Source organism: Pseudopodoces humilis, chromosome 1 (genome assembly GCF_049639895.1).
Source record: "Pseudopodoces humilis isolate 2021_Gansu_Grassland_sample_001 chromosome 1, ASM4963989v1, whole genome shotgun sequence".
NCBI lineage: Eukaryota > Metazoa > Chordata > Aves > Passeriformes > Paridae > Pseudopodoces > Pseudopodoces humilis.
Genome location: NC_142200.1, coordinates 133,721,293 through 133,748,508, shown reverse-complemented (window position 1 = coordinate 133,748,508; position 27,216 = coordinate 133,721,293). Strand labels below are relative to the sequence as shown.

Below are 27,216 nucleotides of genomic sequence, written 5' to 3'. Positions count from 1 at the left end.
TCTGTCAACAAATATATTCAGAGAGAAAAGTTCCTTTTATGATTCAATCTTACTTTTCTACTTTTAGTGTCAATAAGAATAAATAATTTTTTTTTAAAACAGGTAATAGCCTAACAGAATTTCTATAATTCCAGTCTCTGAACACTGAAAAAGTCCTACTGTTTATGTAAAAATGAAATCCACATGCAGGAAGGATTAATTTTGGTTCACAAAACTTAACCATAGCCCTAAGACAGTCATAGATATTAGGCAGACAAAATATTAAAACTTATTCAAAGCTAATTCCTAAAATTTCTTACAAATACCCTGCTCATAACTGTGCAATGTCCTATTACTCTTAAAAATTAATTAAATCAAATACGTAGCTAAATACAGCCAACTCCTAACAATCCTAGGACAGATAAACCTGCTGACTGATAAACCACACCACAGATTCAGTCCAGACTCCACTCGGCTAAATCCAAGAGTATTGTTTCCAAGAGCTGCGCAGGTGCAGGAGCAGAATGGCCACTTTCACACTGTGCAGAGACTGAACAAGCCCGTGCAAACGGACCTTAGCTACTCCTGCTCAAGGTCAGTTCAGGTCTCTGACAATGGAAAGCACAGGAGGGACACTGAATGAGACTAGGACATATTCCACACAAATCCAGACAGAATTCTCTCGGCTCACTTCAGGTTCTGATTACAGCACCAGTAGCTGCCATCACCAAGCCAAGAAGAGGCAGGCATCTGTGTACTCTCCAAAGTACCCAAAAAAGTTATGGGAAGAGGTACAGGAAATGTGAGGGCAGAATAATTGGCCTTTGCTACTCCAGTTTGCAAATTCCAAGTGGCAACAAATTAAACCACAAGGTAACAGGTTCAAAAGAAAGCTACAGACACTGATCAACTGCAAAACGCCTTGCCACACGTTATGGACACTAATACAGAGGGAACATTTCAATACTGTGATGGACTTGTCTTCCATTAAACACAAAAATACCATGTCTGGAGCAAGAAGTCCCGAAGCATAAATGCTAGTAGGCTGGGAAACTATTCTGAGAAGGCACACAAGACCCTTCTCAAGAACCTAGTTCACAATGACAAAGAGAGCAGGACAAATGTTGATTGGCCTCCATGATATGTTCCCCTCCTCTTCCTATCTCAGGCTGTCACTTTTAAGTTCTCTGTAAAATCCATGACAGTACTGCTGCAATAATGCCATATTTAGGGAATAACTGAAAATTGTAATTCTGACACTGGAGTACACACATGAATCTGATAAGCACAACTAAAGCAGAGTCAGACTCCAAACAAAAATATAAAACCTGAAAAGCAAATCTAAAGAAATTGTGAGCTCCAGCAAACGGTCAGATAAGCAGCAAAAGGCCAGTAAAAGGAGGGGGAGCAGGAGGAAGAATGCACACAAAGGAACCTCACACCATGTGGGGGGGTGGGAGGGAGGGACAAAAAACAAAATACCAACACCAACACAACCACACCATATGCTACCATAATATATAGTCAATTGATTATATTTATAGTCAATTAATAATAAAAGCACAAGTTTGATTCCCAAACTACTGTAATACATGCAGTGCCCCAGAGTTCTTAAATGCAAGATAACACCTTTACAAAAGAGCTCTAAGATTAGGCTGCCTTCAGTTACAGGTGTGCAACTAACTTAAGACAGCTAATGTACAGGCTGCTGCTAAAAGAACACTCCTGACCATTCCTTCTATCACCATTAGCATGGGCAGCTAGGTCAGAGAAGTTTTCATGTAGCTGAAAAGGAATGCAGGGGCAGAAAAAAGGGAAAGTTTTAAAAGCTAGTACCTTCACAAAAGAGGAAACAATGTATAGCAAGGACCCTCATTGCAGTAACAGCATCTTACTGCAGGTTAAGAAAATCATGGAATGGGGCAGTAAAAGCTCAGTACCTCATTAATTAATTAATTAATTAATATTCCGAACATAAAAGAAATTACAGTACCTTCAACACCCAAAACACAGTCCTTCACCTTATTATAAAGCAAATATACAGAAGCCTGTTAAAAAACACTAGAGGAGCACATACAGGCTAAACTATCTGTATATCCAAAACAAAAAGCACAGTTTTTTTCTGGCTACAAAATGAAGTTATTTGTTGCCAGAAGGCAGAAAGAAGAAAAACCTTATACCACTAACTTAAAATCAGCAATTTTTTCTCTTGTTCTGAAAAGCTAAGACTATTTAATTATTTCTATACTTTGAGAAAGACAGCATAATTACAAGTTTATAAAGCTAGATCCTTACAAGGTTTCACCAGAAATATTTGTTTCCAAGTTTCTTCTCAAATACCTACATCTTTTTATAATTTGCTTAGCAACAAAAAGTGTAACAGCATTAAAAAAAATTAAGTATTAACCTACTGAAAATGCCTTTTTCAACTGACAGGCCCATTATCTGATCTTCAACAGTATTTCTTTAAGTCTAAAAATCTTCTGGCATAATCTCTTGTTAGGCAACCCTTTGAAAGGAAAGCTTCAGGTAAGAATGCAGATTTCTGAAATGCAACACCAGTCAAAGTATTTGACCGAAAGTATTTATGACTAAAGGTGCACATCCTTCTGTAAAACTATTATTTAAAGGACATTTGGTCCACCAAGTAGAATTTGCTGTTTTCAACACCATGGACAAGATCTGTTACAGAAGCTGGGTATTTTCAGAAGAAAATATAAATTCTTAAGCCTCTCAGCTATGAAATTTTCAGTATAAAGCTTTCACTGATGAAAACGCTTGGGTATTAAAATTATAGTACAGTGTTACACCTTTGCTGTTTAAAGCATTTCAATCTTACAGAGTAATTCACTTTCAGACAATTACTTATAATTACAATTAACAGAGCCACAAGATAGCTAACTAACAGGATGCTCACATCTTTGATGCACACTATTAAAGTTCTCAAGACTTCATGCAAAGTTTCAAGACCACCACAGACAACAGCAAAGCATTCCCAAATACTACTTTCAGTATAAAACCAGAAAACACTTCAGCTACTACATACTTCACAAATTTTACTGTATATTTCAAGACATCTGAGGCTTTCTTATTACAATTTCATAAAAAGAAAGTGTCCAGCTGCCATTTCTAAAGAAATTAATTCAACATTGCATGTATCAATATGAGAGGAATACTAAAGATAAGTAAGACTTAAGTACTGGGCACTAAGTTCAGTGATGTGTTTGAGTCACTAAACTAAAATGGTAAACCTAGAGCATAGATATAGATACATATATATGAACAGAGCAGTCAAAGGTACACAAGGGAAAGGGTAGATCAGCACAAAAAACATGAGCAGGCCCTGCGTTCCTGCAACTCAACAGCAACAGAAATAGCAAAGCTGCATCAACACTAAAGCTAAGATATAAATTAGCTAGACTATTATGTACACAGCATAAAATCTGAGGAATACAATTTACATAGACTGTCCAAGTAAATTCCAGAATACAGATCATACTTTCTCCTCTCACAAGAGAAAGGGCTCAGTATCAAAATGACCAGGCTATTTACAGATAGATGATGGATGGGAATTTAGAAATACCTACTGGAAAGAAAAGGCAGCATTCCAAAAGTGATTGAAAAGTTAATTGAAATTTCTGCACTCATATCACCCAGCTATTAGTATAACATAATCAAGACAGAATATTCAGTGGAGACCTTCACTAGCAGTTCTACTCAGCAGGAGCAGAACTAATGATAACCTGAACAGTGAAATTAGAAAGATGCAAGGGAGAGGTAATCACTACTGCAACTTTCCAGCTCTAACTTCTTTGTTACAGAACCTATTAGTAAATCAGGCATGAAAGAGTCAACCTATGAAAATGCACTGATGCATTCAGTCTGGGCTGCAGACATAAAAATTCCACTTTTCTCCATGAATGGTACACTTTCAACAGCTTTCTATAAATGCTCAGGCTCCAACTAAATACACATAAAATTCATCCATTTCACCCATTAAACCTTATGTTAAAATGCAGTTTTTCTACTGTAACTTTTTTCCTAAAAACGAAACTAAGAATAATGGTAAGATGTCCTCAAAGTAAATTGAACCTAAAGTGGACAAATAAGGGTTACTGTAAAATAGTTATCTCTTTAGAAAGCAGTCAGTGTTTTAATTTATGTTTAGGATCCCTATAATTTTTTTTCCACAGATTTATTTCCCTCATACAAAATAAGAGAGTTCACAAAAAGCAAGAATAAAACTTACCCCCATTATCTGTTCTCTTTAAAGCACCATCCTTATGAGGGCATAATTCACATCTCTAGGAAAAAAAGCAAAAATAAAATAAAAAAAATGGAATGATCACAGAAGCATTGAAAAAGAAACCACACACATTAAAACTTATCTGATATTAAGGAAGTAACCATTCTTTAAAAGTGAATGGGTGTGTTTCCCCTTAACCTTTACTCGAATATTAATGTTAGTTTGTGAAAAATAAAGCTTTCTCCACCAGATCTTTAAACTATGACACACATTAAAGCTGCTCACAGTTCTACTGCCTAGATTTTCTTCCTGGATTCCACACCCTGGAATTCTGGAGACAAGCCTCCAAAAACTATAGCACAGGGTAGACTTAAATGCCAAAAAGCTTGGGCACAGTCCCTACTGTACTTCCTTCTCCTGGTCTCTCTGTATTGACCAAGATGGTCAATCACGAAAGAAGTGCTGTAGATATGATCAGCACAAGTGCACATAACTATGGTTGTCTACAAAGCCTCTGCTGACTCCCACTTATCCTGAGACATGAAAACCAACCTCACTTTCTGTCTCAGAAAGAGGAGGTCAGAAGTTCACAACTGTAGCAAAACCACACTTGGAAATAAGCAGTTTGATCACAGAATGACAGAATAAGCTGAACTGCAAGGGACCCGCAAGGTTCAAAGCCCAACTCTTAATCCTCCTGCACAGCCCCATCCCAAGAGTGCTGAAGAGTATTGTCCAAATGCTTCTGGACCTCTGTCAGCACTCTTGGTGCTGTGACTACTTCCATAGGGAGCCTATTAAGTGTGCAACCACCCTCCGGGGGATGAACATTTATCTAATATCTAACCTAAACCTCCCCTGACACAACCTCAGACCATTCTCTTGGGCCCTGGCATTGGTCACCACAGATAAGAAATCAGTGCCTGACCCTCCTCTTCCCCACATGAGGAAGTCGTAGACTCCGATGATGTCTTAGTCTCCTCCAAGGTGAATAACCCAAGAGACCTCAGCTGCTCCTCACATGGCTTCCCCTCAATGTCCTTCACCATCCTCAGGGCCCTCCTTTGGACACTCTAACAGTTTAATGTCCTTTTTATATTGTGGCACCCAGAACCGCCTCCGGCACTCGAGGTAAGGCCGCCCCAGCTCAGAGCAGAGCGGGACAATTCCCTCCCTTGCCTGGCTGGCCATGCTGTGCCTGGTACCCACCCAGGACAGGGTTGGCCCTCCTGGCTGCTAGGGCAGTGCTGGCTCAGCTGGCTCATGTCAACTTGCCAGTGATCAGCACCCCCAGGACCTCAAAGGGCTGCTCTCCATCCTCTCATTCCCCAGTCTGTCTGTACATCCACAGCTGCCCCATCCCACGTGGAGAGTCTGGCATTTGCCCTTCTTAAACTTCATACTGTTGGTAATTGCCCAGCCCTCTAATTTATGAAGGTCTCTCCATAGGGCCTCCCTGCCTTCAAGGGATTCAACAGCCCCTACCAGTTTTGTATCATCTGCAACCTTGCTTAGCATCCTTTCCAGTCCTGGGTCAAAGTCATCTATGATGTAATAGTCTTTCAACATACACCAGGATCACAACAGAACAGTTTTTCTTCCATCACTGACTCCTTTCAAGTTCCTAATATCATGTTTATATATGTGTCCTAGAGCATGTGAACCAATTCCAAATTAGAGATGACAGAAATTACCAGATTTGACACAAGTTCCACTTAAAATGCTCCAAATTACAAGTACAGAAACACCACTATACAGGATCCTACACCTATAAATCACCATATTACAACCTTTATGTATTTCCAGATTAGGGACAACTCAAAGCATACAAACCTAATAATCTTAAGCAAAACAAGATCATCAGACACAAACTTAACACCATATCCTTCAAACAGAATGGAAACCCTGTTCTTTTGGCTGTTCCCTGAACAGTGCTATTCTCCATTACCAGCTAACTGACAACACAACAGATAAAGGAAGCTATGACACTAGAAGTGCCTCAGAAACAGTTTGTGCAAACTTATTTGAGGAACTAGAAATTCCATTCCTGAAATTCATATGGTTAAAGTATATCTTGAGGACTATCTTAACCTGTAAATTTTTAAGACTATCTTTCTCCATGTGTAAAAAATTTTATATTAGCAGCAAAGAGGCATTAATGGAGGGTAAATTAGAAAAAAAATTCTATTATTTTTTCTCAGTGCACTGGCGTAGAGAGCTGCACACAGAAAGAAGAATCTATAGGATTACAGCCTTCTTGCTTCACTCTTCTCTCACACTCACTAAAACGATCAGCAATTTATTGAAAGTCAGCATTAAGTCTTTGGAGAAACTTAGATATAAAAGTGACAGAAAACATCTTAATCATTCTGCAAGTTGCCTGCAGACTTGGATCATTACACTTTTTTTTTTTTTTTTTTTTGTCAAGACTCTGAAATGAACTACTTGGTTCATTTTAAACAAAATCCTACATATACAGTATATTTGTGAGCTGTATCTCCACTCAGCTCTCCAGATATTGAATACTCAAGTGCTGAGAGATACACAGTAGCAACAGTTTCATTTCAGTGAATTTCTGATACACTCAGTCAGATTCCTAATGAAAGAAGCTTGGTATGTATCGATGGTCACAGTGGAATAAAGTTTGCTCCCACAGCAAAGCCACAAGCTGGCAGCTTAAAGCCAATGAGACAAGATGATGTAACTGAGAGAAGCTGTTAACAGCTTCTACCTTGCCCCACCTCTGCAAGCCTATGGAAGTCTGACACACATTCTTCTCTAGTGGCAAAACCAGTTTAGGAGGTTCTCCCCTTCACCTCCCCCTCATTAATTTCTCCCTCAGGTACTGACACAACTATCTGTAGGGCTGCCTCTTAGAACATATCCGTGAAATTGAATGAAATAAACATCTTAACATCTTTAATTCAGGTCATATAACAGATGCAATTTAAGTATAATCCCACAAACAGTTCCATCAACAAAACTTAAATCAGGGAGCCACAGCACTGCAGCACCAGAAATTAAAGAACTAGCAAGCTTCTTGTGCAAACCTTATCACAAAATAAATCAAAATTATCATAGGACACTAAGGTGCAATGACTTGAGCCAGCCCTTTTTGCAGAAGAGGTCCTTTATGCAGGCTCCATTCAGTCTCATCAGCTTCACCTGATTTGTCTCCTATGTCTACAAGGACTCAGGTCCCTCATTAATCGTCTGCAGTCCTGGCTGCAACCAGTCAGAGGAGATGCAAGACAGAAAACTGGAGGAGAATGCTTTGACAGTGGAAGAAAACTTGAGTGCAGAATTGCACTCATCTCTCACGGTGCTCACAATTGGTTATTCCGCAAAGATATTTGCACTTTGATAACAAAGAGCACTTCTGGTGCCATGAAATCTGGCTACAATCTGCAATAAAGTAACACCCTAGTACGCTAACAGAGCAGACAGTGAGCTGGAGCCCTTCACCCTTTCTCTGTATTAGGAACCTAACTAGTTCCCAGCCTCAACATTCTCAGATTCCATTACCCATTTCTGCTCTGTCAAGTTTCAATACACACCACATAGTAAAAGCAGGAGCTTTGCCAGGTGGGAACAGTGAATCTCATGCCTTAAGACAAGCAGCTAGAAGAGATTATTTTTTTTTCTTTAAACTAACACTTTATTACTAGTTCTAAAATGGATGGACTAATATTTTGATCTTTTTATCATGCATGTTGATGATGCAACACAGTATATGGAATAATCTGATGATCCATACAGATGGTCTTTAATATTTGAGAACATGGACCATGACAGGGCTCTTTTCTGCAGTTGTGTGTTCTAAGTTTGATCTCTGGCAAGGGATTTCTGACACAGATTTATTGTCTGAGCATTCAGAAACACTGTGGGGAATTTATAACCAGCTGTGCAGGGCAGAGGGAGTAGGTAGCAAGAGCAGATACAACACCTACAAGATATCATAGGACAAATAGGGCAAACCGCTATGACAGATCAACAATCCAGATAAACATCATTAGGTTAAACAGTGCAAACATGAACACTACAGAGGCCAATTGTTACCCTAGAGAATAACAATGTCCTCTCGTGTGCTAAAGGGCACCAGTCCAATACAGGGAGGTGCAGCAGCACATGTGGGTTGTAGGTACAGGCAGCTGAATTAGATCTGCATAAAGATACAAATACTGACTGAAGGAACACAATGAAGTTGTAGAAAATGACATCATCCTTTTCCTTCCTGTCCTTACACAGTGTAAGGACATCTCACTTTTGCAGCTCTTTGGTGGGAGAGACTAAGTTCATGGATCTAGCTTCTGTCCATGCAGAACTAGGGTGAACTCTCAGCAGGAATGGCTTTGGACTACGAGGTCTCCTGGAGAGGACTAAAGTGAAACCAATTTCAAAGCTGTGAAGCTGGAAGAGTCTGACAGCATGATTGTCACAACTCACTTCTGAGCTACATAAACAGCAACTTAATTAAGTAAACTAAGACTGATCCTACACCTTTAGCATTCAGGCGAATTGAGATTGCCTGGGTCTGATGAAAAACCCATTGCCTCCTGAGGAGTCCAGTCTTTAAACATCACCCAGCAGAGAACTAAAATCAGAAGCATGAGAGATCCATGCAGAAAAAGAAAAACTTTTTATCTCCTCACCATTATTTAAAAAGTAAAAATAAGCAAGAAGAAATAAAGAACTGAAATAATAACATCAACAACAAGAAAAAAAATTTAAAAAAAAGGAAAAGAACAGAGGTGTCCACTAAAGATACTCATCAGAAAAAAGTTGCAAAAATGGAAGACCAAAGTAAAACAAGAAGCTAAATAATTCCAGCTTCCCATACTGAATCAGTTACAGTCCAACTTGGCTCCACTACATTGTGGTATAAAGTGTTCTTCCTCGATTCTAGATAAATACACCTTTCTGTTTTAACCAGGACTAAGAGCTACCTTAACCAGCATTAGGTAACATTAAACAAATACTGTTTTTCAAGTCTTTTTGGTAAACCTAGCTATACCAATTTTTCAACTGGAAAGGCATAGAGAAACTGATTCAATCCAATAGACTATCTTATTCATGTTGAAATGAAGGGCAAGAGCAAAAGACACATGGTAAATAGGGAAGATAAAGAGAGACAAGGACAAGACTATACAAGCAGGAGAGAAGAAAAATAGTAATAGGAATATAAAATTGTTCTTCCCTCAGGGTTCTGAAAATTTGGAGCACATTCATAAAGCATCATCTGTAGACATCCATTATATGCTGTCTCTTGTTATAAGAAAACAAAAGTCAGCGAATTCTTGTGCAAGTAATTTACTGAACTGTGGCCCAAGCTAGGCCATTGGAACCATTCACCTGAATAATGACTGTCAACCAAGTAAAATCCTGCAGGACTGAATTCCCAGCATTGCAATGAGGCAATAAAACGCTTCTTTCAATGTGACCTGTTAACCTAAATACCACAAGATCTACAGCAGATTAAACAGACCACAGTTCCTTAAATTTAGCCAAGACATCAGGCTGCAGTTCCAGCTTACTTTACTACAGGCTCACTTTAAGGTAGCATAATTGCACTGTGCTGCCAGAAGATCACTGACCATCGCCTGCTGTGTCCTTTCTACTGTCTTCCTTGCTCTGGGAAAAGCATTCACAATTGACTATATGGAAATCCTAACGAGTAACTTAAGAATTTTTTTTTTTCAGTCAGATCACTTCTCTGAGCCACCTTTCCATAAGGCTACAAGAACAACAACAGATAACAAATGTAACAGGAACACAGACAGGTGGTCAGGAAAGGATATAAGTGATATAACTACATTATTTGCGCATTATCTACACTGGCTACAAATCAGAGTGGCAGTCCAACCAACGGCCTTACAGAAACAAAGGTAAGAAAAAACCAAAGAAAGAACGAAAGAACAAAAATCAAAAGAAAAAAAGCATATACTTGAAACAGACTAATTTTATGTTGGTAGCAATACAGACAGATTTCTTGCTCAATTTTGTTTTGATATTTCCCTGACATTCATGTATTTCAAGATTTTCAACATGCATCAGCCATATATGCAAAATGTTGCATTTGGAATCTTAAATTCCCTGTCAAGATGCATATACTCAGCACGACACACTTCCAGAACAGTTTTTATTCTCCAAAGTGCATTTTGATAACAGAATTACTGTTTCATACTGCTTGAAAACAGGAGAAAAAAAAAAACAACAAAACCCCAAGTCCCAACAGTATTTAACTGAAAGAAACAACTCTATGAGATTGCAATACATGATCCATGAAGTTAGAAATAACAAAAACAGCAAGTTACATACAATCAGCAGCATAACAGTTCCTGAACTCAAACACTCAAGCTCTTCTAATTTTTTTTTTCATCAACAGGAGTTAAAAGTTATCAGACAAAACATTTTGTTCTGCTGCTCCTGTTAATCACTAAACAAACAGAAGAATAGTTAAATCCACTTGTGGCAATTTTAATTCACATTTTAGTGAAAACATGAGCTGGAAGACAGAAGCAGAGAACAGAACAGAGTCCCCCATAATCCAGGAGGAAAATTGTCAGTGACCTGCCATGCCATTTAGACAGCCACAAGTCTATGGGGCTGGATGGGATCCACCCAAGGATACTGAGAGAGCTGGCAGAAGAGCTTGCCAACTCACCAGCAGCCCTGGCTAACCAGGGAGGTCTCAGCTGACTGGAGATTAGCAACTGAGACACCTATCTAAAAGAAAGGCTGAAAGGAAGATCCAGGGAATTGCAGGACTATCATCCTAACTTCAGTGCTGGAGAGGTCATGAAGCAGATCACTTTGAGTGCCATCACAGGCATATGCTGAACAACCAGGGAAATCAGGCCCAGCCAGCATGGGCAGGTCCCGACTGACCAACCTGATCTCCTTTTGTGGCAAAGTGACCCACTTAGTGGATGTGTGAAAGGCTCTGGATGTGCCTACCTGGACTTCAGGAAAGCCTCTGACACCATTTCCCACAGCACCTCCTGCAGAAACTGGCTGCTCATGGCTTGGCCAGGTGCTCTGTAGGACAGGTAGAGAACTGTTGGGATGGCTGGGCCCACAGGGTGCTGGTGAATGGAATCACATCCAGTGGTGCTCCTCAGGGCTGGCACCAGTTCTGTTTAATATCTTCAGCAATGATCCACATGAGGGGAATCCAGGGCCCCCTCAGTCAGTCTGCAGACACACTGAGTTGGGTGGGAGTGTTGATCTGCTGGAGGGCAGGAAGGCTCTGCAGGGGATCTGGACAGGCTGCATTGATGGGCAGAGGCCAGAGGTCTGAGGTTCAACAAGGCCAAGTCCCCGTGCCTGGTCCTGCCCTTGGCTCACAACAACCCCTGCAGTGCTACAGGCTGGGGCAGAGTGGCTGCAAAGATGCAAGTTGGAAAAGGACTTGGGGGTGCTGCTCAACAGCAGCTGAACATCAGCCAGCAGTGCCCAGGTGGCCAAGAGGCCAATGGCATCCTGGCCTGGATCAGCAACAGTGTGGCCAGCAGGACCAGGGCAGTGACCATCCCCCTGTACTCGGCACTGGTGAGGTCACACCTGGAATCCTGAGTCCAGTTTTGGGACCCTCACTACAAGAAGGACATTGAGGTACTGGAGAGAGTCCAGAGAAGGGCAATGGAGCTGGGCAAGGGCCTGAAGCAAAAGTCTGATGAGGAACAGCTGAGGGAGATGGGGATGTTTAGCCTGGAGGAGGCTTGTAGCTTATCTACAAACTGCACATCTCTGTGTTCTCAGATAAGGGGTGCAGCAAAGTGAGTGTCAGTCTCTTCTCCCAGGTAACAAGTGACAGGATAAGAGGAAATGACCTCAAGCTGCACCAGAGGAGGTTTACATTAGATATTAGGAAAAAATTCCTCACTGAAAGGGTGATCAGGCCGATTGGAACAGGCTGTCCATTGAAGTGGCAAGATCACTATCCCTGAAGTGTTCAAAAGGCATGTGGATGTGGCACTTATAGACACAGTTTAGTGTTGAACACAGTGGTACTGAGTTAACGGCTGGATTCAACAATCATAGAGTTTGTTTCCAACCTTAACCATTAGATGGTTCTATGACTTCTCTAAACTCTTAGGACTTTTTTTAAGACTAACCTAGAAGGAAAGAGTCAATTACCAAGCCTTTTATTGCTTTACTTCTGAATTTTCTTTCAAATACATCTCTTTTACAGCACACCATGCTGTATTTCTGTGCATATCAAAATGTACTAACTCAACACACTTTCTCAAAGCACAAAGACATATTTAGAAAGGTAAGCAAAGCAACTGATCAGAGGGTTAGTTTCTAATCGATGGCTTTCCAACTGGCAGCCCATGATGCTCTTAGCAGCCCTGACTCCCACTTATCAGTAGCTGCAGAAGCTTGCAGCAGAAATGACTGTGTCCAGATACTCATATCCCAAGTTCTATGGTACAGCTTCACCTGCTTTCACCAGTGTTCCATAACATTTTGTCTCACCCTTGGGTGTTACCGGAAAAAATGACACCTGTAGAAGTCACCTGTAATATTCTTTGTTATATCTAAGATGATCTTTCCCAATCCTACGGATTTCAAATATGCTAGGTAGTCTTAAATACTACTAATTCAAATAATACCCTAATAATATCTTAATATGGATTTCAAAACTGGTTTAAAAAGGTCAAGATCTTGATATGGGTAGTTATTTTAGTTAAAGCAAAACAATTTAACGCTGGCAAACACATAACTATTGTTGTCAAAAACATAAATATTCTGAGAAATGAAGACTATTCAAAAAACCGCACTGAACACAAAGTTTATTAAAAATCACATCTAGAGTTCCAGTTATGCCAATGCTGTACATACATCATCCAACCTGTACATAACTATTTGAAGTTTATTCACTTCTTTCAATGAAAAATTATCTTCGGAGGTCAAAACGTTCTTGTTATTTATTTTCCTTCTCCCCTAAAGGATCTGAAATTAGTATTTCATTTTCTCCAGGGGAAAGAATACTATATTTTCTAATTTCCTTTTATACTTTCCATGTTCCTCTTACCCTAGTGTGTTTTCATCAATAGAAAAAGAATATAAAAGCAAAAATATAAAACATGAACATTGGAATGAAAACACTGAAGATAGGAAAAATTCTCTTTTCCCCCCAATAAAGCTGGAAAAATTTGGTCTAACTTAGTGATTAATTCATGTTAGGTTCAGAAAAATACGGTATTGAACAAACGATGTAAACACAGCTCTGTCTATAGAGAAACACCACATTCTAAAGACAGCTCAATGAAAGTGTGCTAACTGAAATTAAGAACCACAGACAACTAGATTATAGTTAATAGAAAACCTAACTCAAATTTAGCTATCTACAGAAAAACAAGTACCTTAGAGCCTACAAGGAACAGTTTTTGCAAAACTAGACAGCAAAAAGAAAAACTCGCAGACAATCTGCAGAGTCATGCAAATTGGCAGCACTGCTGCCAAGATATTTTTATCTGGAAATTTAGATCTTTGCATAAATTATATCAATAGATGCAAGTCTACAGGTAGGTAGCACAAGAACAGATCCAGCAATAGGATAGGCTCAGACTGCCCACATCTGCATCTGCTGGCCACAGCTTACCCCCAGCCCTCAGAATGCAGTGACATCTCATCTTTCTATTCTCTGCTTCAAGCCATCTTCAGTGAAGCAAGATCACTACTGCCAACGTACAAAGACTAATCAGGGAAGATCAACATCTCAGCCCTTGAAGCCTCCAGAAAGTCCAGTAAAACTCATAAGCATTTCCAGCAGTTGCTGAAAATTACTGAACTTCTACTCACACCAAACTTAGGCTATCTTCCTACACCAAATGTTTATACTCTCATATTTTACTGATAATTTCTTTCATGCTTTTACTTTAAAACCAACTAGGTACTATGAAAATTCCCATTAGAGTTTCTTTTTATTCTTTTTATTTTAACGTCCATGCTTTGTAATACTTGTCTTCTTTATTTTTCTTCTGTTCAATGCTGTAAAAAGGATGAGCTGCTTTAGCAACACTTGACACAGCCAAAGAAGAGACTTCTATCTACAAAACCAAACCCACACTTCCTTATTTACCAGTTTCTAAACTACAGTGGGATAGCAATATACTTTATAAATATTCTCAACCTATGGTATCTTCAGACCTTATAAATCCTATGTAAGCCTTATAAACTCACAAAATACCCACTTTCACTATTTTGATCTAAATGACTCTATAAAGATAGCTTACAACCATGCCATGATTTGAAGCTAAAGTCAGCAAGGAGCTAACTACACAATTTGTCAAATACCGAAAAAGAGGCAAATTAAAGTTGCAATGCTTCACTATGATTCACACCAGACTCCAGCATTCATAAACCACAATGAAGAACCAACAGGAATCAAAGTATCTTCTGCCACATCCAAGAATCCCCAACTGGCTGACATCACTAATAGAGCAAACGAATGCATGCTGTCAGTACTTCTCTTCCAAAGTGCTATGTTCTGCAACTTGACAACTTAAGAAATTAAGTCATCTTCATCTTCAAATAACCATTTCTTGATGCTGACAAATTTGCCAAATCTCTGCCCCATCTCTATTCAGTCATCTGTCCCAGGAGAAGGAAAGAACTTTTTTTTTAAAGCAGACAGTTGACAGGTAGAAGAAAAATAGACTGACTACCTGAAGCATTTTGGGGTTAATACCTGGATAAATTAAAAAGACTCAACCTAAATCTTTTTATGAAGGCATCAGATAAAAATATATGCAGATTCAGTTAGCTCTGTCAAAAATATCTACTATAGATAATAAATTTGTAGACTATGACAAGAAGATTAGAGGCACTCAACATGCAAATCAGCATTCTTCCAAGACCATCCCCTCAGTACTACAGGTGACATTTAGTCATACTTTCACTCAGTGAGGTATGTAAGGTAACTGGAAGTGAGATAATGTAGAGTACAATGTAACATAGTGATGACACAAAGCGTCTTATGGATCTAGCTACTCCAACTTTGCAAGTCCAAAACCATAAATCTCCTACCATATACTTAAGACTTGTAAGCCCTGCTAGATGTTGCAAGAATCCAAATTATAAACATACATAAAGTTAAAGATTCACACATTGATCTTCAATATAAAGCATCAGAAGGCTGTGAGAAATGCCTGTCACATTTGGCTGCATTCCCAACTAAACATCCAATTTTTTTTTATCATCTTGAAAGTATGCAACTGACCCAATTCAATCTACATGAAGAATATACCGTATACAATGGCTCATTTCAATGATCTTCTGCAACATACCACAGTTTTATCCTAAAAATTCCTAGCTATAAAACATTAGCATTAATTCTTAGCAAGGCTTCTCTTACGAGTTGAGGAACTCCTTGCTTATTTCAGAGACTTCTTCTGCCAGTGAATACAATGAAACAAACAGTCATAAAATATTTCCACATAAGGATTATGCAATTCCTGTAAGGGAAAATGTTTCATTCTAGCCTCACTTTGGTTAGTAATTTTGCCAAAGAACCTTTGGACTATTTACTGAAGTACCTGTTATATTGACATCTATGCTAAAAAATTTTCACTCAAGTAGTACTTGAATGATGTAACACTGTTTTAAAGCCTGAATACTCTATGTAATCGTAATCTGCATTATGTAATTATAAACTACTGCACAAATTACATGTACATTTCAGTTTACTGTAGCTAATGAAAACTTAGAAGAAAAGTTGCAGACCTTTTCTCTGCTGTAAGAAAGTGCTTCAGGTAAGTTTGTGAACTTGTCTGTGTATTTACAAACCTAGTAACAAGTATGCATACAAGCAGGGAAAAATGCAGTACATAGAAAAAAGGAAGAAAAAAAAAAAAGCATGAAGGAAGCACAATCAGAAATGGCATTAATACTCCCACTTTGAAACAGCAGGGAAGCACACAGAAACTGTACTGCACTTCTGCAGCACCTTCACCACTTGTACTTCTAACCTTGAAGACCAGAAACTGCAATTCTCTCATATTTTGAGTTGCAGTACAGTAAGGTTTTAGGTCTGTATTCACTACATACACCATCAAAATATGCACAGGAAAAAAGTATTTTCTCATACTCATGAAATGCAAAGCAAACAACACTCACCTATCTATGTAATGGACAAGAAACACACATCACTCAATCAATAGTATTTCAAAATAAAAATTTTCACCTTCACCACAATCAGAACAACACAAAGTCCCCACAATCATTCCACTTTTTTCTCTAATTCTGTTCAGTCCAAGTTTTGCCTGCTACCTCCCCAATTACTTTCCTTATCCTGACTTCCTTATGCCCCATCTGTGGAAACAAGACACACCATGTTAAGTTGAACCTGGCTGGATACCAAGTGCCCACCAATGCTCTCTGTCACTCCCCTCCTCAGCTGGACAGGGCACAGAAATTGAAGAAAAGGCTCCTAGGTCAACATAAAGACAGGGAGAGATCACTCACTAGTTACCAGTTTCTGGCAGCTTTTGAGAGAAATCTCTCCTGTAGGCCCCTTATTAACAAAATCTTGTCACACAAACACAATAAAATATGTTCTACCTAAATATCCTTAGGCAGACTTTTTATTCAAGATATGCAGCTACAAACTAATATTTAATGCCTTCTAAACTGCCATCATTCATAAAAGCCAGACAAATAACAAAAGCAACAGATCAATTTTTCTGTAGTGCATTCAAAACTAAAGCAATTCTTCTAGTAATATTTGTTACGATATTCTTAAAGTAGCTGTACTAATATTCTTACATAAAGAGTACTTTTAGTAAAAATATGGATACACATTAAAGAAACATTAATTTCAACATTAAGAATTATTTCAAGGGGTATCTTCAAGGAGACTGCACAGTATATTAGTATATTATACTGATGTACAGTACTCAAATTGAAAAAAAAAAAAAAAAACAGCAAGTTTTCTTCTAAAATAAAGTTTAGTTCACCTGTACTGTGACCACATTTATCAACACTCATTCTAGTTTACAGATACAGGTGTTAATAAGTACAGATCCCACTCCCCTGCAGGCAGCCTGCTGAGCCAGAAGTGTCAGAGCTCTTATCACAAACGTGTCTGCATATCGAAAAGCTGCATTCCTAGTTCCTCCTTATTTGCCTTTTTCTGTTTAGGCAAAAGGCAAATAATACTGCACCTATGCTTATTTTACACTACATAAATGCTGGGGTGAGGTGCGAAAGCATGGATATATCAAACAACTCTTATGAGCAACTCTACAAAGAAAATTTGTAGATCAATGTGATGAAACATTTTTTTAAAAAGAGAATTTGGAGAGAGCTCCAACTCTTGTTGTATTAACAATTTTAAAAAAAATATTAAAATTCAAGTGTTCAGATTCTGGATCATCTGTGCAGCAGATGCAGGTGCAGCTCAGGTCTCGTAGGATAACCAGCAGGAACCTATTGCTATGAGCACACAGCATACCTGAACTGGGTAAACAGTATAGCTGCATTTCTACTGCTCTGAACCTTTAAGTACTGAGTACTGTATGGTCTAAACTTACCCTGTAATGACAGTCCTTTTGTCTCCACACCAAGTTCCAAGAAACACAAGTGCAAGCACAGAGACTCCAGTTATGCCAGCCTGAGCTAAGATACAGATGGATGCTATCTCAAGTCTTATGTGGCTAGCTCTACACAGAGTCACAGCCCCCTCAGCACATTGCCCAGGACTAAAATCCAGGTGGCTTATTAGACAAGCTGTAGTGTCCTACAAATGTGCTGACTCAGTTCTGAACCACAACTACATTTAACTTCATAAGCCACTCCACAAAAAAAAAAATCCACAGAAATACCAAGTGAAAAAAATACCACAATATGACATTAGAGTAATTTGTACCAAGTCCAAACTGATTCTTCCAGATGCAAGGACAGGCTTACAATATTTATACTCCAGTGAAACAGATCAAACAGCATAATGATTCACCTGCAATGCAAGCAATCCAACCTCACATTTAGCATCTGAGCTACACTTTGAGGTAGTAAAACTTCCTGGAATTCTTAACACTTAAGCTCAGTACAGAGATGTCCTGGTCTCTCTGAATCAAGTTGGACTCAGAAGAACAGGACCTACACATAGCTAACAAGCCTGAACAAGCTACCTGTACAAATGGTGAACTCCTGCCTGGTATCTCTATCACACAGATTACTGCAGCTCCTTCATGATGAGTATGAATAGTAGTAGTTTGTAGTAAACCATAAACACATTGTCTATTTTTACGCATTTATATATATAGTATATATAAATATATACTATATTTAAATTATTCTTAACATAAGATCATCAAGGAAGATGTTTGACACCCAGCAGGATTATTATGGGGGGGAAAAAGTCTTTTTGAACAACAGTTGTGCTACAAATCCCAAACTTAGTTCTCCAGTCTTTCTCTGGCTACCAGAACTATCAGCCCTTAGACAACGTACATGCACCATCCAATTTCTTAAGACAGGACCCAAAGTCCCTTATGTAATAGTCCATAGATGAACAACCTCACACAGACTTCAAAATTATTTTTTTCTACATCAATATGTATTTGCCCTGCTTTTTGACTCAGAAGTTCAGGTACAACTGAAGACACCAAAAGGACCCACTATGCACGGTAATAACAGCTGGTGCTGACACAGGCAAAGCTGGGGGCAGTCACCACCCATCTTGAAGAGACTTGAATTTCAAGCTCACCATAGGTCAGTTAAGATAAATGAGCAGATTTAGAGAAAACTAAGATTTTACAAGCAATAGTTAAAAACTTATACAGTGACGTAAAGAGTGAGTACTGGGATTACGATCTTCAATTATGTACTACATAAGTATGATTAAAAACTAAGTATAATTACCAGCCACCTCAATATATCCATTATCCAAACAGTTCAGTTTTATGAAAAGTCACACTTTCTCTCACACACAGAGAAAAACGTAACTCTCCTAGAGCCAAAATTCAGAATGACTTGTCCAGCATAGAGCAGTGCTTTCCAACTAGTAACGGAGCATTCAGCAGCCAAGACGCTGGCTCCCAGCTCACCAACAAAAACAGAGAAGTTAACCAGCCACCACTTTGGTTCCCACCCAGCACGTACCAGCCTAGAGGCAGCCCACAACAGAAAGGGAACACAGTACACGCTGGCGCATAATACTTGAAAGTACATGGGAAGCCACCTGTCCTAGTCTGCTGTTAAGTGAACTTCTTTGGTGACCCACCAACTTACATTATCTGCCCCTGAGTTAGTCCATCTCTTTTCATTGTTAAAGCAAAATTAACTTTAGTGTGAGTAATTAACTGCTGTTGTTTATCAGAATGAATTTATTTGCCCAGCAACTGAAGCTCAAAGAAGATGATCAACCAAGAAACACACTCCAAAAACACACAACACAGACAGCATCAGCATGGAAAATATGCCTTGAGCGCAATACTGAGGTCGTTTAAAAGATTAAAAGTAAGCAAGCAGATGCATTGTCAATGTAATATGGTTAATTTAATTCTGGATTTGTTTATAGGCAAAAAGGCCAACAGAAAAACTAAGCTTCAGTTTCATATAGTGATGATAGGATGTTTACTTTTGTAAGCGTGTTAAAACTTCTGGGTCTGGTAAACTGCTTACTGCAAAGCTCTAGTTTCCATAATGTGGTCAGGGCTTGAGTTTAGTTTCTGAATGGCAAGACACCACAGATGCAGCCACCATGTTTCTAACTCGCTAATATACAAATAGTTGGTAAAACTTCAGCTGTCATATCTCACATGCAATCGGTTTCACCTGAGAACCACTTAAATCTACACTACATTACAAATGGGATTTCTTTTTTCAAAACAGAATCAGTAATCAAACTACTGATCTGAACAGACACTGTTTGGTAGAAACAAAAACAGTATACACCAGGCAGAAAATTCAGTTATCACTGCTTCTTCAGTTCAAACAGCAAAGTAAACTAGTCTATCAAAGCTATTCTCTTGGTAAACTCGAGAAATTTTCATAATGCAGTGAGATACTGTTTATTATAGAACTCTGGACAGTTCTTTTTCACTCCTCTTGCCACAAGAAGCCAGGATTAATTATATACCAACCAAACCACAAGGATTTCCTATCATCCTCTTGTAGTCACCAGCTGTCCTTCTCTCTCCTCTGTATTTTTAACTTTGTTATCAACCTGTATATATGAAACTCAGCAACTGTAAAAAATGCTACTCTTAAAACTTTACACAACTGATGGTCTCACAGGAAAAGAAACAGCCTTTCTTTAGAAAGGGTTCTGATTTTCAATTGACAAATACTTGAAGAGCATACAAAAATCAATCCCTTCCTGCTCCCACTAACAGGCCTGCTTTGGAAGAACTAAGGCATTACCAGGGATTACCCTGGGCATTATGAATACGTTAGCAGCACAAAGTGGAAAAAAACAGAGGAACAAGATTCTTTAGACCTGTGCCAAAAACTCATTCAGCAGTAAGTCTTGTCACCATTTCTATAGCACTTTCTATTGGAAAAGGAAATAGGTACAGCAAACAGGTCATGTAAACACACTGATAGTCACAGACAGTAACTAAAAATTTGGTCTCTGACTCCTCATTTGTTTTTAAAGTTAGAAACAGTTTACACACTGCTCTAAGATGCTGCACCACCTTCTCTAACAATGAATTTTTTTTCAGGGGCAAAGGAACAGCTGAGTCTTTCTAAATATCCTCACTTCTCTTAGTTTATCTTTTGCTGGAAGACAAACTAAGAAGTGCCAAGCAGGAAGAAATGGGATTCTCTTCTTCTAAAAATGCCTGACATCACCCAATTTCATCTAACACACATACAAGTCTGAGCAAAACAAAACCTAATGTAACCATGATAAAAAAAAAAAGCATTATCAGAATACCCAATATCTACCATAAAATAATTAGAAAACCAGAAAGAAAATACTTCTTCAATTCTAAGTATCACACTCCAAGTAAGCATTAGTTTTTGAAATTAACAACATTACTTATTGGGAGTGTTCCTAGACTGAAGCTTTTAACTGGCAATGTAAAAGAAAATTGGACACAGATTTTATTTACATCCTGTAGCTATGTAAGTGTTAAACATACAAAATTAACAAAAACCTACACCATGGACCAAAAAAAAGGATAAAAAATGAACAAGCAAACAAATAAAAAACCCCACCACCTAAGAAATGAAAACCCCACACCCTGACACTGTCAGAATACTTCAGAGACAGTTACATATTTCCACTTTTAAAAAATAAGATAAATGGTCTTTCTGAATAGCATTTAGATGAATTATAACAGAAAGCAAAGCTCTCTTCTGTTATCACTGTAACACTTGGGTCAATGTTACCCACACAAATATTATAACTAGCATTGCTTAATAAACAAAACACATACCACTCTGGCTGCTCTTTCCTGAGATTCACACTTTCTGCAAAACCATGGTCCAGTGGGTACTTGAACAATTCCATAGCAAGCTGTTTTGAACAAGACAAAACATTTCAGCAAACATAAATAGCACTACAATACTAATAAAATGATCTAAAAGAAGCTTACCATTAGTTGACCTCACATAATTTTAATTGTCAAGGAAGCCAAATTGACATCTATACACTGCACATGAAATCCTATCATAGAAGTACAAGAAACTAAGTACAAGCATAGCTTTAAAAACTATGCAGAATTTGTTAAATGAAAAAAAAAAAACATTAGCTTGAAAAGTAACATAACCATTCAAAAGCAGCAATGTTTCATATTTGACCTCTTTTGCTATTCATTTACCTGCAAAACAGGTGAGATGATGGATGCTGACGATGATGTCATTATGAGGTTTTTTAAAGAGAAAATTAAAACTTACAAACCTGAGTTCTTCCTAAGACATTTATTCATACACTTACTATCCAGTTTTCTTACTCTTATAAGTAAATTAACTGGTCTTAAGCAGAAAATCCATAGTAAACTGAACAAAGTTCACTTTTTTACCCCAGTAAATTCACAGAGCTGTAAATACAAACTGAACTGAGAATCAGGACTTGGATTAGTTGCAACTTGAGCCAGGCAACAACATAAATCCTTAGGAAAGAGATTTTCAGACATGTAGATTTATCTGAAAGACAGTCATCTATATTTTTATAGTATATAAAAGCAACCCCAAGAGTTTTTTACAAAATTCCACAGAAAAAAAAAAAAAACAACCAAAAAAACGTTTAGCCATTTGGCAAGACTCATGCTCATGCTTGAAAGCCACTCATCACGCAACCTTGAGAGTTACAGAGAGATCGAAAATACAAGAACACATGCGCTGTGAGTGTACTCTAGTATTTGTATGAGTGAAGCAAGTCACAGGGAACCAAAGAGACAAACATTTTGCTCAAAGATATTCCCAAAGTATTAAAGGTAAGTCAGGCTCAATTCTCAACAATCATACGTTACTTAAAAACAAAAATCGGGTTTAAGAGTGTAAGTAGAAAAAAATATGATTAATTTAAAGTTATGAAGAAAGTTGAGATTAAATTAGCAACTTGTAGTTATTCTATACAAATATATTGATTTTGTGATAGCTTGGAGATGAAAAATAGTAACGTAGTAGTAATATAAAAACATCTGGCTAATACACCTTCATTTCTATGAAGGAAAGTCAATGAAATCATTTCCTATTATATACATACATGTAGTCATATTAAGATCAGTTGTCAGATTTTCAAATACTCTATTCAAGTACCTACAGGCCAAACTATTCTGATAAGCCCTTTCTACTGTACAATAAAATTCTTTAACATGAGAAAAAAAAAAAAACTTGTTTTCATTGCATCTATATTAACCACAGAGGGGGGGGACTCTGAATTTCTCTTTATATATTAAGAGGGAGATTTTAAATGTGCCATCATACACTTAGGTTAGCAAGTGACAGCGCAGAATAGGAAACAAGTATAAAATGCTACTCAGAGATAGGGCTGATCCAAAGGCAACAAGAGTTGGGCAAAGACCAAAGTTGAAGTACTTCTATATCTGCCAGGGTAACAGAGTATACCCGGAACCTAGAAGAGTCCATCACATGTTTGCACTCTGATATACCATGATACCATTTACAGAGTTTTGTGTATACTTCCACTACTATGCAAAGCTTCTTTAAATACATGAAGAGATCTTGTCCTTCACAACTTGCCAATTACTTCACAACTGAAAAGTTTCCTCTGACCTAAGAATAATTATAATAACAAAACCAAAGCAGTTACTAAAGCTTTACAGATAACACTGCTGTTTATACTTCAAATACAGAGCATCAGTTTTGACCACTACTACATTTACTACAGAGAAGCCACCAAAAGAGTGGACATGCCTCCTCTACCACCTCACATAACATATAAAATCCAAAATGTAAAGTATCAATGGCAGAATAAATAAAAACACAGAGTTCTTCTTTTCTTAAGATCTCTGTAACAGCTTCTGGATTTATACCAAGCAGTACTTTGCATACTTCCTGACAGATTCCAATTCAGCCTTGGATATGACTTTAAAAAACAGAAGTTCATTTTCTTATACCTACGGAAGTGTGTCTCTCTACACTAGGAATACTTTCTATAACTGATTTTTGTTCCTGTTACTTCAGCTCCAACTGCTGATATCATCCAATTCTTTCACTGAAAGTATCAGCAAGGCTCTAGATACAATGGAAGATGTCCAAGATAATGCAAAAGGAATACCTGTTTCAGGTATGACTTCTAGAAGTATTCATGTTTTAGTGTTCTTCTTCATGATCCTAAGATTCCACAAGAGCAGTCAACCTGCAGGTTAACATTACTCAGCTCTTAAGACGACAGAAAACCAATTCAAAACCAGATTAATTCCAGAGATCATGTCAGCTCCCCTCTGTGTTCAATCCAATGTTAACAAAAATAATTCAATTATTTTGTGTATCTCCTTAAATTATTACTACTTCTCACCATTTGTCAATTTACAAAGGGAGCATATACTTGGAACAACCAGCTACTATATTACATCATGTTCAGCACAATTTAAGACCAAGCATGAGACACACATTAGTAGCATTTTCACACGCACAAGGCATTCAGATTAATGAATTGGATTTAGAATTTTCTGTCTCCTCCAATTTGTCCACCACCTGTAAGTAGCCAAAAAGCCTGTCACTGAGTTCATATGACTTGCTTAGGAGTTGGTACAGAAAAACTACCATCGTACTCCTTATTTCTGCTAACAAAAAGGAAAAGTTATGATGACTTCCTTTTTTACAATGTAAGCAGCAGAAACGTCGCTTCCTCTGCTCTCACACAAAAGGTCAACCCACTGACAGAAACAAAACAATCACAGAGGGAACATGTCAGCTCCTGAACTGAGCTGGAAACCAACCAACCGGCCTCCACAAAGCCAAACAAATCCAGCGTTAGCCATTCCAAACAGCACCCTCCCCCTACAGAACCACAACAGGAAGCCTCTTCATCTACCAGGAAACATCAGCCAAATGACATTCAAGGAAAGGCAGGCAGAGATAGAAATCACATGACAGCTAAGTCTCTCCTACACACCCCCTCTCTTCCAATCCTAAACCCTCCTTGTCTCCTGGCTGCCCCTCAAAATAAATTTTTAAAACTTGGGAAAGGCAGGGACAACAGGGATCGCACAGGGCAAAAAAGAAATACGGTAATAACTACCAGAATATAGTAACAAGTTCTGCAAAGACCAAAAGCAATTTTACAGAGTCTTTGAAACGTTGCAGATGAGGTTGTTAACAGGGTGCAGAGGCAGGCTGGGAAACAGACACAGAAAACATACAGAAGAAGAAAGGGGAAAAAATTGGAAGGGTGAGTCCTTCCTTTCTCACAGCCATAATGCAGGACAACATACTATACTAAGTCTCATGTGAGAGAAAAGACAGACAGGAAGGAGAGAAGATGACAGAGCAAGTCAAACCAGAAAGCACGTGGCCTTAGAAACAGGGAAGCAGGCTTCATGGGTAAAAAGAAGGAGCTGGGAGGGGGAGGGAAAAAAGGGGGGAAAAACGGCCGGGGGATGGGGAGAAGAAGGAAGCAGGCCCAAGGGAAGAAGACAGGGAGCACCAAGAAGGAAGTGGCGAGGCTGGAGGCCGGAGCGGGGGCGCTGCCCTCGCCTGCCCGCTCACCTTGATGCACTGCGACATTGCAGCCGTGCCCGTCGCAGTAGACGAGCGGGTTCTCGGCCCAGCCCCGCTCGTCGGAGCACACGCAACAGCCGCCGATCATCTCCTTCATGCTACTGGAGAACTCGCCCTCCAGTGACACCGGCAGCAGCAGCGGCTCGCTGGAGACCATCTAAGGGTTAAAAACACCGTCGTCAACACCGCGCACGCCACACGCGCCTCGCCCTCCGCCTGCTCCCTCCCCCGGCGGGGTCTCCCCTCAGTCACTCAGCCGCAGCCGCCGCCACCGCCGCCGCGGCAGCGCTTCGGGACCCATGACCGCCGGCTGAACGCCTCGTCTCGCCCCCGCCCGACCAACCGGCCAGGCTGTGTCGGTCGGGCCGCGGCGGCTCCTGAGGCGGACGCGACTCCGCGGGCGGGCACGGCGGCGGCGCCGGCGCGCAGGCGCACTGCGCGCGCGCCCGCGGGGCGGGCAGGCCTCGGCCCGGGGCCTCCTCGCGAGGGTTCGCGCGCCGCCCGCGGAACGTGAGCGCCGCCGCGGCGCCCCGAGCGCGCGCCCCCTCCGCCTCCCACCGCCACCGCCGCCCCCTCCGAGAGAGCGTGCGCGGGAGCGCGCGCGGCGCCCCGCCGGCGGCGCGTTCGCCCCTCGCCGCGCCCGCGCGCATCTGACGGCCCGCGCGCGCGCACCCACCTCGGCGCGCGGCCACGGCCCGTCCCCCGCACGGGACATGGCGGGGCCCCCCCGCGCGCCGGGGCCGCGGGACAGCCCGCGCGGCGCCGCGTCCCGCCCGGCCCTCCCCGCCCCCGCGAGCGCCACACGCGCGGCGCGCTGCCCCCCGCCCGCCCCTCGGCCGCGGGGGCGGCGGGGCGGCGGACATGCGCCCCGCTCCCACCCGCGCTGCCACTCTGCGGGCCCCCTTCAGGAAGGCCGCACCCCACGCCCGCCCCCTCCCCACCGCCCCCGAAATCATTTTTACTATCTTGTTTATTTTCCCCCTGATGTGACTGCAGGACTAATGCATTCCCGCTCCCAACTTTTATTATCCTGTTTATATCCCCTCGGTGTGCCTGCAGGACTAATGCGTTCTCGCTATTACGCCACTTGCCTGCCCTCACCGCAACTTTTACTATTTTGTTTATTTTCCCTGCGATGGGGCTGCAAAGCTAATGCATTATTAATCCCGCTCTTTCCTCTTCCCTCAAAACTCATGGCGTGGATGCAGCGCTGCCTGGCTATTCCTGCCACGGCAGCGAAAGTGATGCTGAACGGGAGATCTGACAAAATAGAGAAAGCAGGGAGCCCGCAGACACACAAAAAACAAACATGTTCTTCAATACGGCTGCTCTCTACTTTTACTCAGAGGTGGACATGTCTTCCTAGAAGCTGGGCGATTGTTGGTTTTTTTTAGTAAAACAATTCTGTAATTCTGTTGTCTCTAAATTAAGAAGGGGGGGGGGAGAAAAAAAACTGGGGGGAGCGAGCTGAGGTGGTCAGCAGAGACGAAAATCTCAGCCTATTCAATTCTCCATTGTAAGCAGGTATGCCTGTAGCAGAAGGAACTAATTGTGGTGATTATTAGCAGCATAGAGAAATTAAACACAGCCTTACAAAATCCTGATCACTCACTTGCCCCCGGCCTACTAATTATTTGTTTATTTGTTTATTTATTTTGTGTTAGGCAAGGAAGATATCATTGATTCATCTTCATTATCATGCTAAAGGGCGGAGAAGTAGAATTTGTGTGTGGGCTGTATTCTTCACCATGATTTTGCAAGGGCAGTTTAAGCTTATATCTGTACAAATCACTACTGAATTATGTACATTCCTGGACACAGCACTACCTAGACCCACACTTATG

General features: G+C 40.1%; 1 protein-coding gene across 9 annotated transcripts in view; it reads right to left on the bottom strand.

Annotated features, from left to right (window-relative positions):
• Positions 1–25,781, bottom strand: part of MLLT10 (MLLT10 histone lysine methyltransferase DOT1L cofactor) — a 133,246-nt gene extending 107,465 nt beyond the window's left edge. For 7 of the 9 annotated variants that reach the window (XR_015772120.1, XR_015772119.1, XR_015772121.1 and 4 more), the window contains exons 1-3: positions 25,361–25,781; positions 21,622–21,701; positions 4,229–4,283 (exon numbers count right to left, since the gene is read on the bottom strand). Coding sequence is in view for 3 of the 9 variants with exons in the window: in XM_014248596.2 (XP_014104071.1) it covers positions 4,229–4,283; positions 21,622–21,701; positions 25,361–25,529 (304 nt within the window). In the remaining 6 variants the exon portion in view is untranslated. Of the gene's footprint in view, positions 1–4,228; positions 4,284–21,621; positions 21,702–25,360 lie in introns of those variants that run through there. The other 2 variants (XR_015772124.1, XR_015772123.1) reach the window with 2 other exon arrangements.
• Between the last annotated feature and the right edge of the window lie 1,435 nt (positions 25,782–27,216).